Source organism: Gnatocerus cornutus, chromosome 5 (genome assembly GCF_029298725.1).
Source record: "Gnatocerus cornutus isolate USDA-ARS CGAHR chromosome 5, icGnaCorn1.1, whole genome shotgun sequence".
Lineage (NCBI taxonomy): Eukaryota > Metazoa > Arthropoda > Insecta > Coleoptera > Tenebrionidae > Gnatocerus > Gnatocerus cornutus.
In genome coordinates this window covers 10,973,587-10,985,673 of record NC_142237.1, presented here as the reverse complement: position 1 = coordinate 10,985,673, position 12,087 = coordinate 10,973,587, and the positions used below count along the sequence as shown (strand labels likewise).

The following is a 12,087-nucleotide window of genomic DNA, read 5'->3' as shown; positions in this document are numbered from 1 at the left end:
CCCGTTGTATGAACTAAAATTCCTAAAATTCATCCTTGTTGCTCCAAAATTTTGAAATTTAAAACAGTGAAATAGCATCTCAAAAAGAGCAAGTTCCTTAAATTTCATCGCTCTAGCATCAAAATTACCAAAATTACAAGTGCGACTATAAAATATTAAAAATTTTGAAAATCCAGAAATTTTTTATTTATAATCCACTCAATTTCTCACAATCGGCGATAATGAGATACAAACACAAATTAACAAGCAAGCCGCAGTTTTCTCGGATTTATGTTCGCAAACTTGCAAATTGCAAAATTAACACCGAGAAAGCAAATACAATTAAGTCGGTGTCAAAACTGGTTACTGACATGCACATAAACCTCGAAACCACCGCAATAAAGCCATAAAACCTTTGTGATGCGATGCATTAATCAAAAAATATGTGCACGCGATATAACTTTACAACACACTGAGAGTTTGAAGTAAATTTTAATTATCTCCATAAAACACTTAATTTAAATTATAGGCAGTAATATCACATATCATATGTTTTTTTAATCGGAGGTTTTAAATGTGCGGGTAACACCTCAGGCAAGTCGTTACCTTCTAACTTCACGTTGATTAAATGCATAGCTAAAGCAAACTCGTCACGATCCAAAAAACCGTCTCTATCAACGTCTGCGAGCTTCCAGATTCTTCCCAGGACGGAATTCGGCAACTTTGATTTAACGAGTTCTTCCTTGGCCGATGCTCCGGATAATTTAGTTCCGTTTGGAGACAATCGGTCAAAAACTGCGTCGTAAGATGCCCGTTCTTTGTTGACGATCCAATCAGGCTCGCCCATTCCAGCGTTGACACCTTCTCCTCGCTTGTAGCCAAAAGGAGAATTCTGATCCACGACGGTCTCGAAGGCCCCTCCAGTTACTTCGATTTTATTGATTTCATTAACTTCGTGGGAAATCATTGACATTAGCTGGGAGATGTCGTCACTTAACATTTGGTCAACAGCTTCCAGATACTTGGGTTTTAAAGAGTGGAACTTGAGGAAGTCGTGTTTGTCCAAAGTCTCTCTCATTTTGTGAATGTCCGGAAAATCCCCCGCAGAAATATTGTGCTCCTTCTGGATTTTCACATAAATCTCGTTTAAATTCTTAATCAACTCCTTCTTCTTGGTTTCTTTTCCGAAGACCGTCGGCATCCCCTTTTTCAACTCGGCAATAATATATGCATGAACTTTGCCCAAACGCGCGCGCTTGATGAGATCGTTCAGTTTTCTCAGAGCCGAATTCTTGGGCAAACTCTGCAGATCCCTGAACAAGTCCTGGGCCTCGTCTTCGAAGAGACGCCTGTTGACGTCAAATCGTAACGGTTGATCCCAAAACGATCCAATATATACTCGAACTACTTCAGGCATTTGGAGGACTTTACCAAGCGACCACATCAAGGCCCCATACACTCTCATAAGTTGCTGATGATCAATCATGTCGGCCTTGTTGAGAACTATGCGAATTTTGTCATCGTGGCCCCGCAGCGCCTCGATGGAGCGCCGGAATTCGTCGGAGATGTCCAGCTTGTGGGCATCGAAGAGTAAAATGATCCTGTCAACGCGCTCGGCGAACCACTCGAGGACTCCCGTGAAGTCGTAGCCGCGGTCAATGCGTTGTTTTTCACCTAAAGATAACCGTTAAAAAAAACAATATATCAAAGATTTAAAACTTGACAGAAAAAATTACCAAAAGCATCAGGAACCAAATAAAATTAAGTTTTCTCACCTAACGTGGGAGCTTCATCCCTTAAAATTGGGGTAAACACCTCCAAAAATTGTTTTGCTCATTTATCTTCTAAACTATTCACTTTAGAACAAATATAGAAGTAAAAAAAATATGTTGACAATTAATGTAGTAGACGTACCTACTGTATGCGGAATGTCTTCATTCTCTAGTCAACAAATTTTAGAAAAAAAATACTTGAAGACTGAAAACCTCATATCTGAAGTTGAATGATCTACTTATTGTGATGCGTTTTGTTCTATCACAGGTCAGGACTCAAATTTGTAAAAAAATCGAGTACACTACGTATAGGTACCTACATTTTATTTTCCCAGTTTTATTAAATATTTTTTTGAATCTTTGATATAGGTACATCATTAAAGAGATAATCAAAAAATCTTAAATTCGTTAAATAAATTTTACAACTTTTTGCCAAGATATTTATAAAATTTAAAAACAAACTTAAGCTAATATGGTCGCAACATCCGTTTTCCTAGGATTTTTATTAAACTTTGCACCACAAAAATATTGCTTAGAGGTCCAAAATTATAAATCGTACTTTTCAAAAATCCAAAAAATGTCAAACAGTTTCAAGGTCCCCGAGATTTACATCGTTCGCATAAGTTTACACGCATATTTAGATGTTTGGAATAGGCAAGCGAACAAAATGAATTTTGTAAATAGAATGTGCTTTCACGATTTCTTGATATTTTCCAGTAAAATTACTAAAGTTAAAACAAAAAAATTAAACTTTTTAATAGCACTTTTTTCAAATTTAATATTCAATTTTCTCAAAAACTGTACTATAGATCGATTTATAATTTTAGAGCATTGCTAAATATTAGGCCTTTGAAGAGTATTCCTGCAAATAATTTAATAAAAAAATTAGCATAACGGCTGTTTCGGCCTCATTTATTAGTTATTTACGGTTCAACTAAGTTATTTTAGATATTACTTTTACTATTACTTTTAGATACTGTAGAAATAATGTTTTCGATCAATCTATTTAGGAATTACTGATTTCTTAATATAGCTTTAAAAATTTTCTTTGTATGACAATAAAATATTGATTAATGACAATTCTAAAAGCCAAACTCTATGTGGAAACGAATGAGATTCTACAAATGATAAAAAACTGAGAATCCATCTGTTATAATGTTGTATTACAGTAAAAATCAAAACAACAGTTTATGAGTTATGCATTAAATTTCTTTTTAAATGCGAACTAGTTGGTTTCTGGAAAATCAGTTTTGCTGAGATATCTTGGCAAAATCGATAATTTCTATAGTTCGTTGGATAACTTATTCACTTTTTTCACGAGATATAACAAAGAATTGTGATATTGTAAGTATGTTAAAAAAATCTAAAAAAAAAACAAATATAAACGAGGTATAAGTAAGAAGAAAAAATGAAAAAATATTTAAAAAAATAAACCTTAGTCCTGACCTGATAGAATAAAATAAATTGCAGGTTCGGAATCTTGAGGCAATTCTAGTCTCTATTCTAGCAATTTCAAACATTTTTATTACCTTTATTTTTGCTCTCAAATTAATGGATTGGAAGATAAATAAGGAAAACATTTTCTGGGGGTGTATACCCCAATTTTAAGCCACGTTTTAGGTGAGAAAACTTTATTTTGTTTAATTCCTGATGACTTAAGTATTCTTTCTGCAAAGTTTCAAAACTTTAATATTTGTTAGGATTTAAAACCTAATTTCCGTGAAACTAAACGCGTTGTAATATGTGGTAAAAAATTAGAGTTGATTTATGCATTCTGCAGGATCGTGTCAAATTTCCCTGAAAAGGTTCGTTCAATATTTCACCACTAGCTCACCTGCGAGGATCCCCGGAGTATCAATAATAGACATCCCTTTGAGCACCGGAGATTTCACGAGTGAGCACTGAAATCTGTTTAGGAAAGAATTTCCAAAAGCGGAGAGCGGCCGAAATTGTTTCTTGGGGTCGACGACGAGGGCATTCCCTGGTATTACACCTTCTTTCTCGCCGTACATCACCGCTATAAATCTGTCCGTTGTTGGTTCCGGTCCTATTCTCATACCGGGAAAGTCCCTCTCCAAGAGATATTTTATAAATGTCGTCTTGCCAGTAGAATATTGACCCACGAGCAGGATTAGCGGTTTGGATTCGAAATCCGGATCATTCAATGAGGGAGAATGAAACTCTTCGAATAAATAGTGCTGTTCCAAGGGTAACATCTTATTCTTGTAAATGCTCTTGAGACCTTCAGCGACATTCTCGTAGCATTCGTGGATTACTTCGGGCTTTTGAAGCATCCAACTGAACATTTTCGAAATTTACGACAGTTGAGGGGAGTAAACAAACAAAATGTCATAGACTGTCATTCCTATCAGTTTCCATGAGATTAAAAAACACGCGGCGTGGAGCGAGCTCGCCTCCAGCGAACGAAGCTTTTTCATGGTCTCTTCGTTAGACGATAAATTATTCATAGATAAAGACGTGTCGGACGTTGCATCTGATTAATGTTGGGTACTTTTAAACAGTCAACATGACTTGTGTTAAACGAAATTAATTCTCCCAAGCATGAGAATCAATTTAAGTATAATTTATTTTGTGATCCACACTCGTGACCTCGTACTTGCTTTGGATAGATGTAGGTACGCAATTTACATCGTCACAGAAATCTGACACGGGTTAATTAGGTACCATCTAATTAAAATTCAATGATGAGCATGGGAAAGTGATTTACAGCGTTTGTTACTAATTAGATAAATTATTCAACGACTACTCGCCGGGTTCGATTCGTTCTGTTTACTCACGCTAATGTGAAAACCAAGTGCGGTGTAATTTGATGCCCATTAGGATTGAAGAGCGATAAATCATCGCCACGGAGCACATTTAAAATTCGTCTCCGTTGCTCGAAAATTTTATAATTTAACATTTAAGTTGTAACGCAAAAGTAGCAAACTCCTCAAATTTCATCACTCTAGCATCAAAATTACGAAAATTGCAGAGGCAAAAACGATATTAGAAATTTTTGGTCCGTTCTATGAACGAAAATTTCTAAAATTCGTCCCTGTTGCCCTAAAATTTTGAAATTTAGGACAGTAAAATAACAATTTAATAAGTAGAAAATTCTTCAAATTTTATCGCTCTAGCACAAAAATTACCAAAATTACAGATGCGAATACACAATATTGGAAACATTTGATTCGTTCTCTAAACAAAAATTTTTAAAATTCGTCCCCGTGGCTCTAAAATTTTGGCATTTGGTACATCAACTCAAAAGTAGCACATTCCTCAAATTTCATCGCTCTAGCATCCAAATTACGGAAGCTACAGGTGCGAATCCACAATATTGGAAATTTTTGGCCCGTTCTATGGACGAAAATTTGTAAAATTCGTCCCTGTGACTCTAAAATTTTTAAATTTGGTACAATAAAATAGCAACCCAGAAGTAGGACATTCCTCAAATTTCATCGCTCTAGCATCAAAATTACGGAAATTACAGGTGCGAATCCACAATATTGGAAATTTTTGGCCCGTTCAATGGACGAAAATTTGTAAAATTCGTCCCTGTTGCTCTAAAATTTTGAAATTTGAGTGTCTTAATGAGCATTGGGTGTCGTGTTAAAACAAACATATACTCATCACTGATTCATGATATTATCAAATTATTCTTCAGTGATTGCATTTTTATGCCCGGAACAGACACAAATAATGCTTTGTCAACAATACAAATTAAACAAGCTTATGCTGAGCTTAATTACAAACCTTTCAATAGTAACATTTCACAACAATATAGTTAATCAGAACAATGAATATCGATTTACTTGTTGACATTACACGATAATGATCACTTAAATCTCACAAGTGGGACTCATAGCATTGCATCAAATTAGGTAATGTATCAACCTGAGAATAATCAAATCAGTCAGTCGTCACTTCCCAATAAATCATGAACCATCCTAAATACGAACTAGCCCTAGCGCATGAAATAAAAATGCCATTTAAAAAAGAAGACTTCAGTTCACTTAGACCCACAAGGAGGCGACGGTTCATGGAAATCACCTCCAACTGCTTCAAAGAATTCGCCAGAAACACCAGCATTCACGGATTTAAGTATCTGGGTGCACGTCCCATCTTTGAAAGGTAAGAATCAACTCAACTACCTTTATATAAAAAAGTTGGTACTGTGCAGGGTTTGGTGGATAACAATTCTTAGTCTCTGCATTTACACCTGTATTAGTCTGACTCTCATCACACTAAAAAAACGAGAAGAAAATCCCGTGTTTGTGAGTTTCCGTCAATCTCCTCTGCATGTTTGGGACATCCCGTTTCCTGCAGTTACCATTTGTCCAGCCACTCAAATCAAAGCAACAAAGTATAACTACACAGAATTCCATGAGAGGGTTTCTAAAAACAATTTAACGACTGAAGAGTAAGTGGAAATGATCAATATAAATGTGTAAAAGCGAGTTCTAGAATGCAACGTTTTATGGATATGAGCATGTTTTGTGTCAACAAAGATTTTCCATATATTGTACCACCAGAGTATAAACATGAGGTCGATCAGGAGTCCATCAGCTTTGTCATGAGGGTGATTATACCATCTAATTAAAAAAAATAGTTTTAATTTTTGTAGAATGCCCCGTCCGTGGACGAGGTTCTTCACTTCTGTCGAATACATAAAGGCGCTTCTGATTGCCACAAACATTTCTCGCCCATTCTCACTCGGTCAGGACTTTGCTTCTCTTTTAATATGTTGGATAAAACTGATCTTTTTCAAAATATTACGTAAGCAAACACGTCGTTTTTCCTGCAGAGAATTTGAAAGAGACAAGTTAGATACCTGTAGTACATACATGTCTATTTTGTTAGATAGATGGCGCCACAAGCAACCGACCAATCACAGCGTCGTATTTTAAATTTACCGCCATGAAAATTCTCTGCAGGTTTAAAAAATCGGACTAAAATTCGATCTTTCAGTTATTTACACGAAGAAAATGTGAATCACAGAAAAATCACAAACTGGGATTACGACAACAATTTTGTCAACACCTTAAATTCCACGATCCCTGAAAGAATCACCAGCGTGACTGACACAATGGTCTTTGGGCTTCGTAACTCCGATTCTGATGTGGTCAATTTATGCCAACACTACAAAGGATATCAAGTTATTTTTCACCATCCTGCGTCTTTACCGATTTTGACGAACAGATACTTGTTATTGTCAACGAACGAAAATTATAAGATTTGGATTAAACCGGACATTACAACAACTTCCACGTGCTTATATGATTATTATCCGGATAAGCGAGGTTGCTTTTTCTCCAAAGAACGAGATTTGAAATATTTTAGGATCTACACCGAAGAAAATTGTAAAGTTGAGTGCATAGCCAATCTTACCGAAACTCGATGTGGTTGTGTGCCGTTTTATCTACCACGTAAGACATTAAATCTACCGGTGCGTCTGTTTTTAACACTAATTTTAGGCGAGAAATCAACACGACTTTGTGGATTGAATGACGAAACCTGCGTACTCTCCATGGAAGGTAAAATTCCTTTCACACAACAAAAGGATGAAATAGTTATTTGTGTACCAAGGCCAAAAAGTGTTTCTTTTTGGCCGAGCCTTTTTTTAATAGCCGAGGCGATAGCCAACATCATTAAATTTACAAGTTAATTAATTTTTACTTATGATTTATTGATTTAATCATTTATAACAACTGAATAATTGGAAATATTTATGAATCCTTCAGAAAAGTTCATATTTTCTTTAATTACTTTTGCAGTTTTGGCATATATAGCTTCACAATTTGTATAAATGGTGTTTGATGTGCTTTTTGATGTTGTCGCAGCAGCACTGCTAGACATGTTCATTTTCAATAATTCAACACGTCTGTCTGCGCTTTACAGCAGTTTGTCGATTTGATTTTACGCAAAAAATGATATAATTGGGGGTAATGTCGGTATTTTGATGTAATATGCGAAACTATGGATAGATGGCGCCACCATAGATCGACCAAAAATGTTTGCGGCCAGAAAAGACTTACTTTTAGGACGCTTTTGAGGCCTTAAAATTTCATTTTCAGTTGAAGTCGCCTAAAAAAAGTATTTTTTCAGAAGCTGCCTTGAATTTAGAAATGAAAATCAAGCTCTTTGGCAGTAAAAGCACCCAAACAATCTGCAACTGTTTGCCATCGTGCATCTCCATACTGTACAATGCAGAAAGTAGTCCGAAGAAACCTTCAATTTCCGCGAAACAGGAAAGCTCCTACACCGCCGTGTACATAACATTCAAAGACTCCACCTTCATGCCGATGGAACGAAACGAACTCTTTAGCAGCGTGGACTTCTGGGCCAGCTTCGGAGGACTCCTTGGTTTATTCACCGGATTCTCCGTGGTGTCGCTTGCGGAAATTATTTACTTTTTCACCATAAAATGGATTTGGTACTTGTGGAGAAGCACCCAAGAAATTTGGTAGAAAAAATAATTGTCTTAAAACAATAAAAGTCCTCGAGTTTTTTATTTGGTTGATCGGATCACCTCAACAGGTGGCACTTGAAAAAAATCGAGTGGATGTTAGTTTATGTCAGATTTGAAAACGGGTCCTCTATCTTTTGAAACATCTGGTCGAGGACCTCTTGGTTTTTATGCTTGAATAAAATCAGTTTAAAAATAAACAGGGGTTAGAAAGCTATCGTGGCTTAGTAGCAAGTCGTTTTATTATTCCGATAATGTGGAAGATTAGAAAGGAATCAGAGTGAAGTCTGCTGACATAACACCATTTGTCATACCTTTGTTCAGGCTCAGTATTAATTGCCCAAGTTTTTCTTCGGCGATATGAAAACTAACGAAAGAAGGATTACGGGTATCCGGAGTAGCAGTGTCGTAACTCGTTCAGAGGAAGCAATCACTTAAATTGAGTCCTTAAAGAGTACACGGGTCATAAAACCACGGCTATACCTAAATAATTAATCATAAAATAATCTCCAGCAACGGCCCTCGTAAATTCCAGTTGCGAGATCCACTTTAAGACATTGATAACAAGTGCGTAAACTGTGTGATTTAATCGCTTCATTAAATCCGAACATAAAAACTTTCGGTTGCTCCAAGTTCAACTAATCGAAAAAGTTCACTGAAGCAAATCTGGGTTAAACCACAAACTCACCATACACGACGATTTCTGCAGGTGCTGCCATCCTCTTTGCGGCGATGTTCTCCGCCACACACGTGTAGTTATTAGTGTCTTGAGCCCGTGCTTGTCCAATGAGCAAGTGTCCTTCTGTCGACACGATTATGGAGGTGTCCGGTTGCAAAGGTTGGCCTCCTTGGAGCCAGTAGACCCTCGGAGGAGGCACCCCTACTGGGGGCACACAGCGCAGCTCCATCTGGTGCCCGAGTTCCACGCGGGTTGACACAGGGCTCTCTTCAAACAGTTTCTTCATGTCTGGAAACCAAACATGACTTTAGACGATTGCTCCCTTTTAGTTCAGGGAAATTAGGTTTTAAATCCTAACAAATTATTAAAGTTTTGAAACTTTAGAAAAAATCCTTAAGTCATCAGGAATTAAACAAAATAAAGAGTTTGGCTTTTGGAATTGTCATTAATCAATATTTAATTGTCATACAAAGAAAATTATTAAAGCTACATTAAGAAATTACTAATTCCTAAATCGATGGATCGAAAAAATTATTTCTACAGTATGTTCAAGAAATATGCTCCACAAGCCTCGCATGTTAACTATCCCTCTTGTAGGTAATATCTAAAATAACTCAGTTGAACCGTAAATAACTAATAAATTTTGAGGCCCGAACAACCGTTATGCTAATTTTTTAATTAAATTATTTACAGAAATACTCTTCAAAGGTCTAATAGCAAAGTTCTAAAATTATAAATCAATCTATCGTACAGTTTTTGAGAAAATTAAATGTTAAATTTGAAAAAAGTGCTAGTAAAAAGTTTAATTTTCTTTGTTTTAACTTTATTAATTTCAATGGAAAATGTCAAGAAATCATGAAAGCACATTCTATTTACAAAATTCACTTTGTGCGCCTCCGTCACTTTTCATGAGATTTGTGAAACTCATTTGCGGCAAGAAAATCACCTTTTGAATGTCAAACGTGACATTTCGATTAGTTGGTTTTATTTTGCAAGTTGGCATCGCTGCATAATGTCAATTGTGTCAATTTGTGTGCCGTTTTGGAGGCCAATGACCTTCTAAAATAATAAAGGTAAACTAATTAAGTAGACACAACAAAAATTTGCTGAAACACATTTGAATTTAAATTAATCTGCAATCGTTTGATTTGAATGGGGTGCTACCAATCTATTTTCCAGCTGATGAAATTCCCCTAAATGAGGGAATGACGTTCCAAATTCAAACCAAAAGTCAAAATAAATAATATCCATTCACAAAACATAAAAGTTACTATGGTTGGCGATAAAAAATAACCCTAAATGGAACAGTTGGTGAGATTGGTAACCAAATGGAAATTTGACAATTATAATGCCAAAATTTTAAAATAAAATCTTTAATTTTGACTCACTCTGCAAGAAACCGTAAGAAATAGATAATTTCTGCATTGGGAAGTTTCAACAAGACACTAAGAAGTTCTCTAAGGTAAACTAAAATTAAACAAACTGAACTGACATTGACAACAAACTTCAAAGTACAGTCGCATGAAATGATGATTGAAAAGTACACTCTGATTTTACAGAAATCAAAGGTAACTTGATTTTTATGTTTTGTGAATGGATATTAACTATTAATAATTGTCGGCGCACAAAATTTCGTGTTTGACACGGCTAGAAAATGTTTTCAAAATGTTCGGAAATTACTTTCCTTGCATTTCCAAATTACCATTTTCTAGCCTAGTGAAACAAATAACTATTGTTCGATTGGTTATTCCAAAAATCTAAATATGCGTGTAAACTTTTGCGAACGATGTTTCGGTAAATCTTGGGGAAATTAAATTGTTTGACATTTTTTCGATTTTTGAAAAGTACGATTTATAATTTTGCACTTCTAGGCAATATTTTTGTAGTGCAAAGTTGAATAAAAATCCTAGGAAAACGGGTGTTGCAACCATATTAGCTTAAGTTTGTTTTTAAATTTCATAAATATCTTAGCAAGAACTTGTAAAATTTATTTAATTAATTTAAGATTATTTGATTAACTCTTTAATGATGTATTTATAACAAAGATTCAAAAAATAAAATTGGGAAAATAAAATGTAGGTAAACGTAGTGTACTCGCATTTTTTCATAAATTTGAGTCCTGTGTGATAGAACAAAATGGATTATAAAGTCACAATCATGAGGTCATTCAACTTCAGATGTTTTCAGTAATTTCAAGTAATTTTTTTCTAAAATTTGTTGATTAGAGAATGAACACTGCATACAGGACGCTGCTCCTACTCACCCTAATCTTCGCGCCGCATTTGGGCGAGTAACATTCGTTGTACGCAAAAAATGGATAAGACAATTATATTTGCTCTAAAATAAATAGTTTAGAAGATAAATGAGGAAAACAATTTTTGGGGGTGTTTACCCCAATTTTAAGGAATAAAACTCCAACGTTAGGTGAGAGAACTTTTTTTTTATTTAATTCCTGATGCCTTCGGTAATTTTTTCTGCTTATTTTTCAGTTTAAAAACTTTAATAATAATTTGTTTTTTTAACGGTAATTTTTCTAATATTCCTGGACTATTTGGCGATGGGCGCGATTAGTTAAATATAATCTAAATTGTAAGCCGAGGATGGAGTTTGGTCTAGGACACACCGCAGCGGCGATCGATCGACATAAGAACGCACTTAGGGGGCTTTATTACGAACAAAATTTTTTAAATTGACATATCAGCTTGGCTCAGTTTGGCCTGTCTCCAAACGCTGGCAGAAATGGGTTAATCGAGACGCGGATAAAGGGGTGGAAAATACCGAACCGGAAGTGACAGTTTTAAAATTGATAAAGCCACAATGTAAAAACCGGGACACTAACTTGGACTATTCGATTCACCAATTTCCAATTCTTCGAAATGCAGGTGCAGCTCCAAAGAATGTTTCCTGTTGGAGTTCGTGTATTCTTCCTCGCCAATTCATCAAGCTTTGTTTAAACAATGACGGCGTTAATTAGTGTCAAAGCGGCATTCTGAGAATAGGCTAAGACGGATAATTTATTTTATAGCCAGACATGTGCGCGTATAAATAAAAATGGGGGAGTAAACAAAAGTGTACAATGGAACAAGAGATCCGTGGCAAAGCATTCAACACGTCTTTACGACGAATGCCTCCGATGCTGAATCCCTTGAAATTTATTTTTGGGTAAAAGTTCTCCGGTGTCAACTGCGAAT

General features: G+C 35.6%; 3 protein-coding genes across 5 annotated transcripts in view; 1 reads left to right on the top strand and 2 right to left on the bottom strand.

The window, feature by feature from the left end:
- Positions 1 to 12,087, bottom strand: part of unc-5 (netrin receptor unc-5) — a 105,961-nt gene that overhangs the window by 33,920 nt on the left and 59,954 nt on the right. For both annotated transcript variants that reach the window (XM_088035940.1, XM_088035942.1), the window contains exon 4: positions 8,906 to 9,184. In XM_088035940.1, the coding sequence (XP_087892066.1) occupies positions 8,906 to 9,184 (279 nt within the window). The remainder of the gene's footprint in view (positions 1 to 8,905; positions 9,185 to 12,087) is intronic.
- Positions 518 to 4,057, bottom strand: LOC148174428 (EH domain-containing protein 1-like). 2 transcript variants are annotated; one of them, XM_088036595.1, is made up of 2 exons: positions 3,580 to 4,057; positions 518 to 1,659 (listed from the first exon to the last, which is right to left on the bottom strand). In XM_088036595.1, the coding sequence occupies exons 1-2, from the start codon at positions 4,055 to 4,057 to the stop codon at positions 518 to 520; spliced, it is 1,620 nt and encodes a 539-aa protein (XP_087892721.1). The 2 variants fall into 2 exon arrangements, with proteins under 2 accessions (XP_087892721.1, XP_087892722.1); XM_088036596.1 differs by having other exon boundaries at positions 518 to 1,653; positions 3,586 to 4,057.
- Positions 5,694 to 8,886, top strand: LOC148174427 (pickpocket protein 28-like). The gene is made up of 7 exons (XM_088035943.1): positions 5,694 to 5,882; positions 5,932 to 6,171; positions 6,216 to 6,330; positions 6,376 to 6,527; positions 6,720 to 7,177; positions 7,226 to 7,285; positions 7,857 to 8,886. The coding sequence occupies exons 1-7, from the start codon at positions 5,734 to 5,736 to the stop codon at positions 8,216 to 8,218; spliced, it is 1,536 nt and encodes a 511-aa protein (XP_087892069.1). The 5' UTR covers positions 5,694 to 5,733; the 3' UTR covers positions 8,219 to 8,886.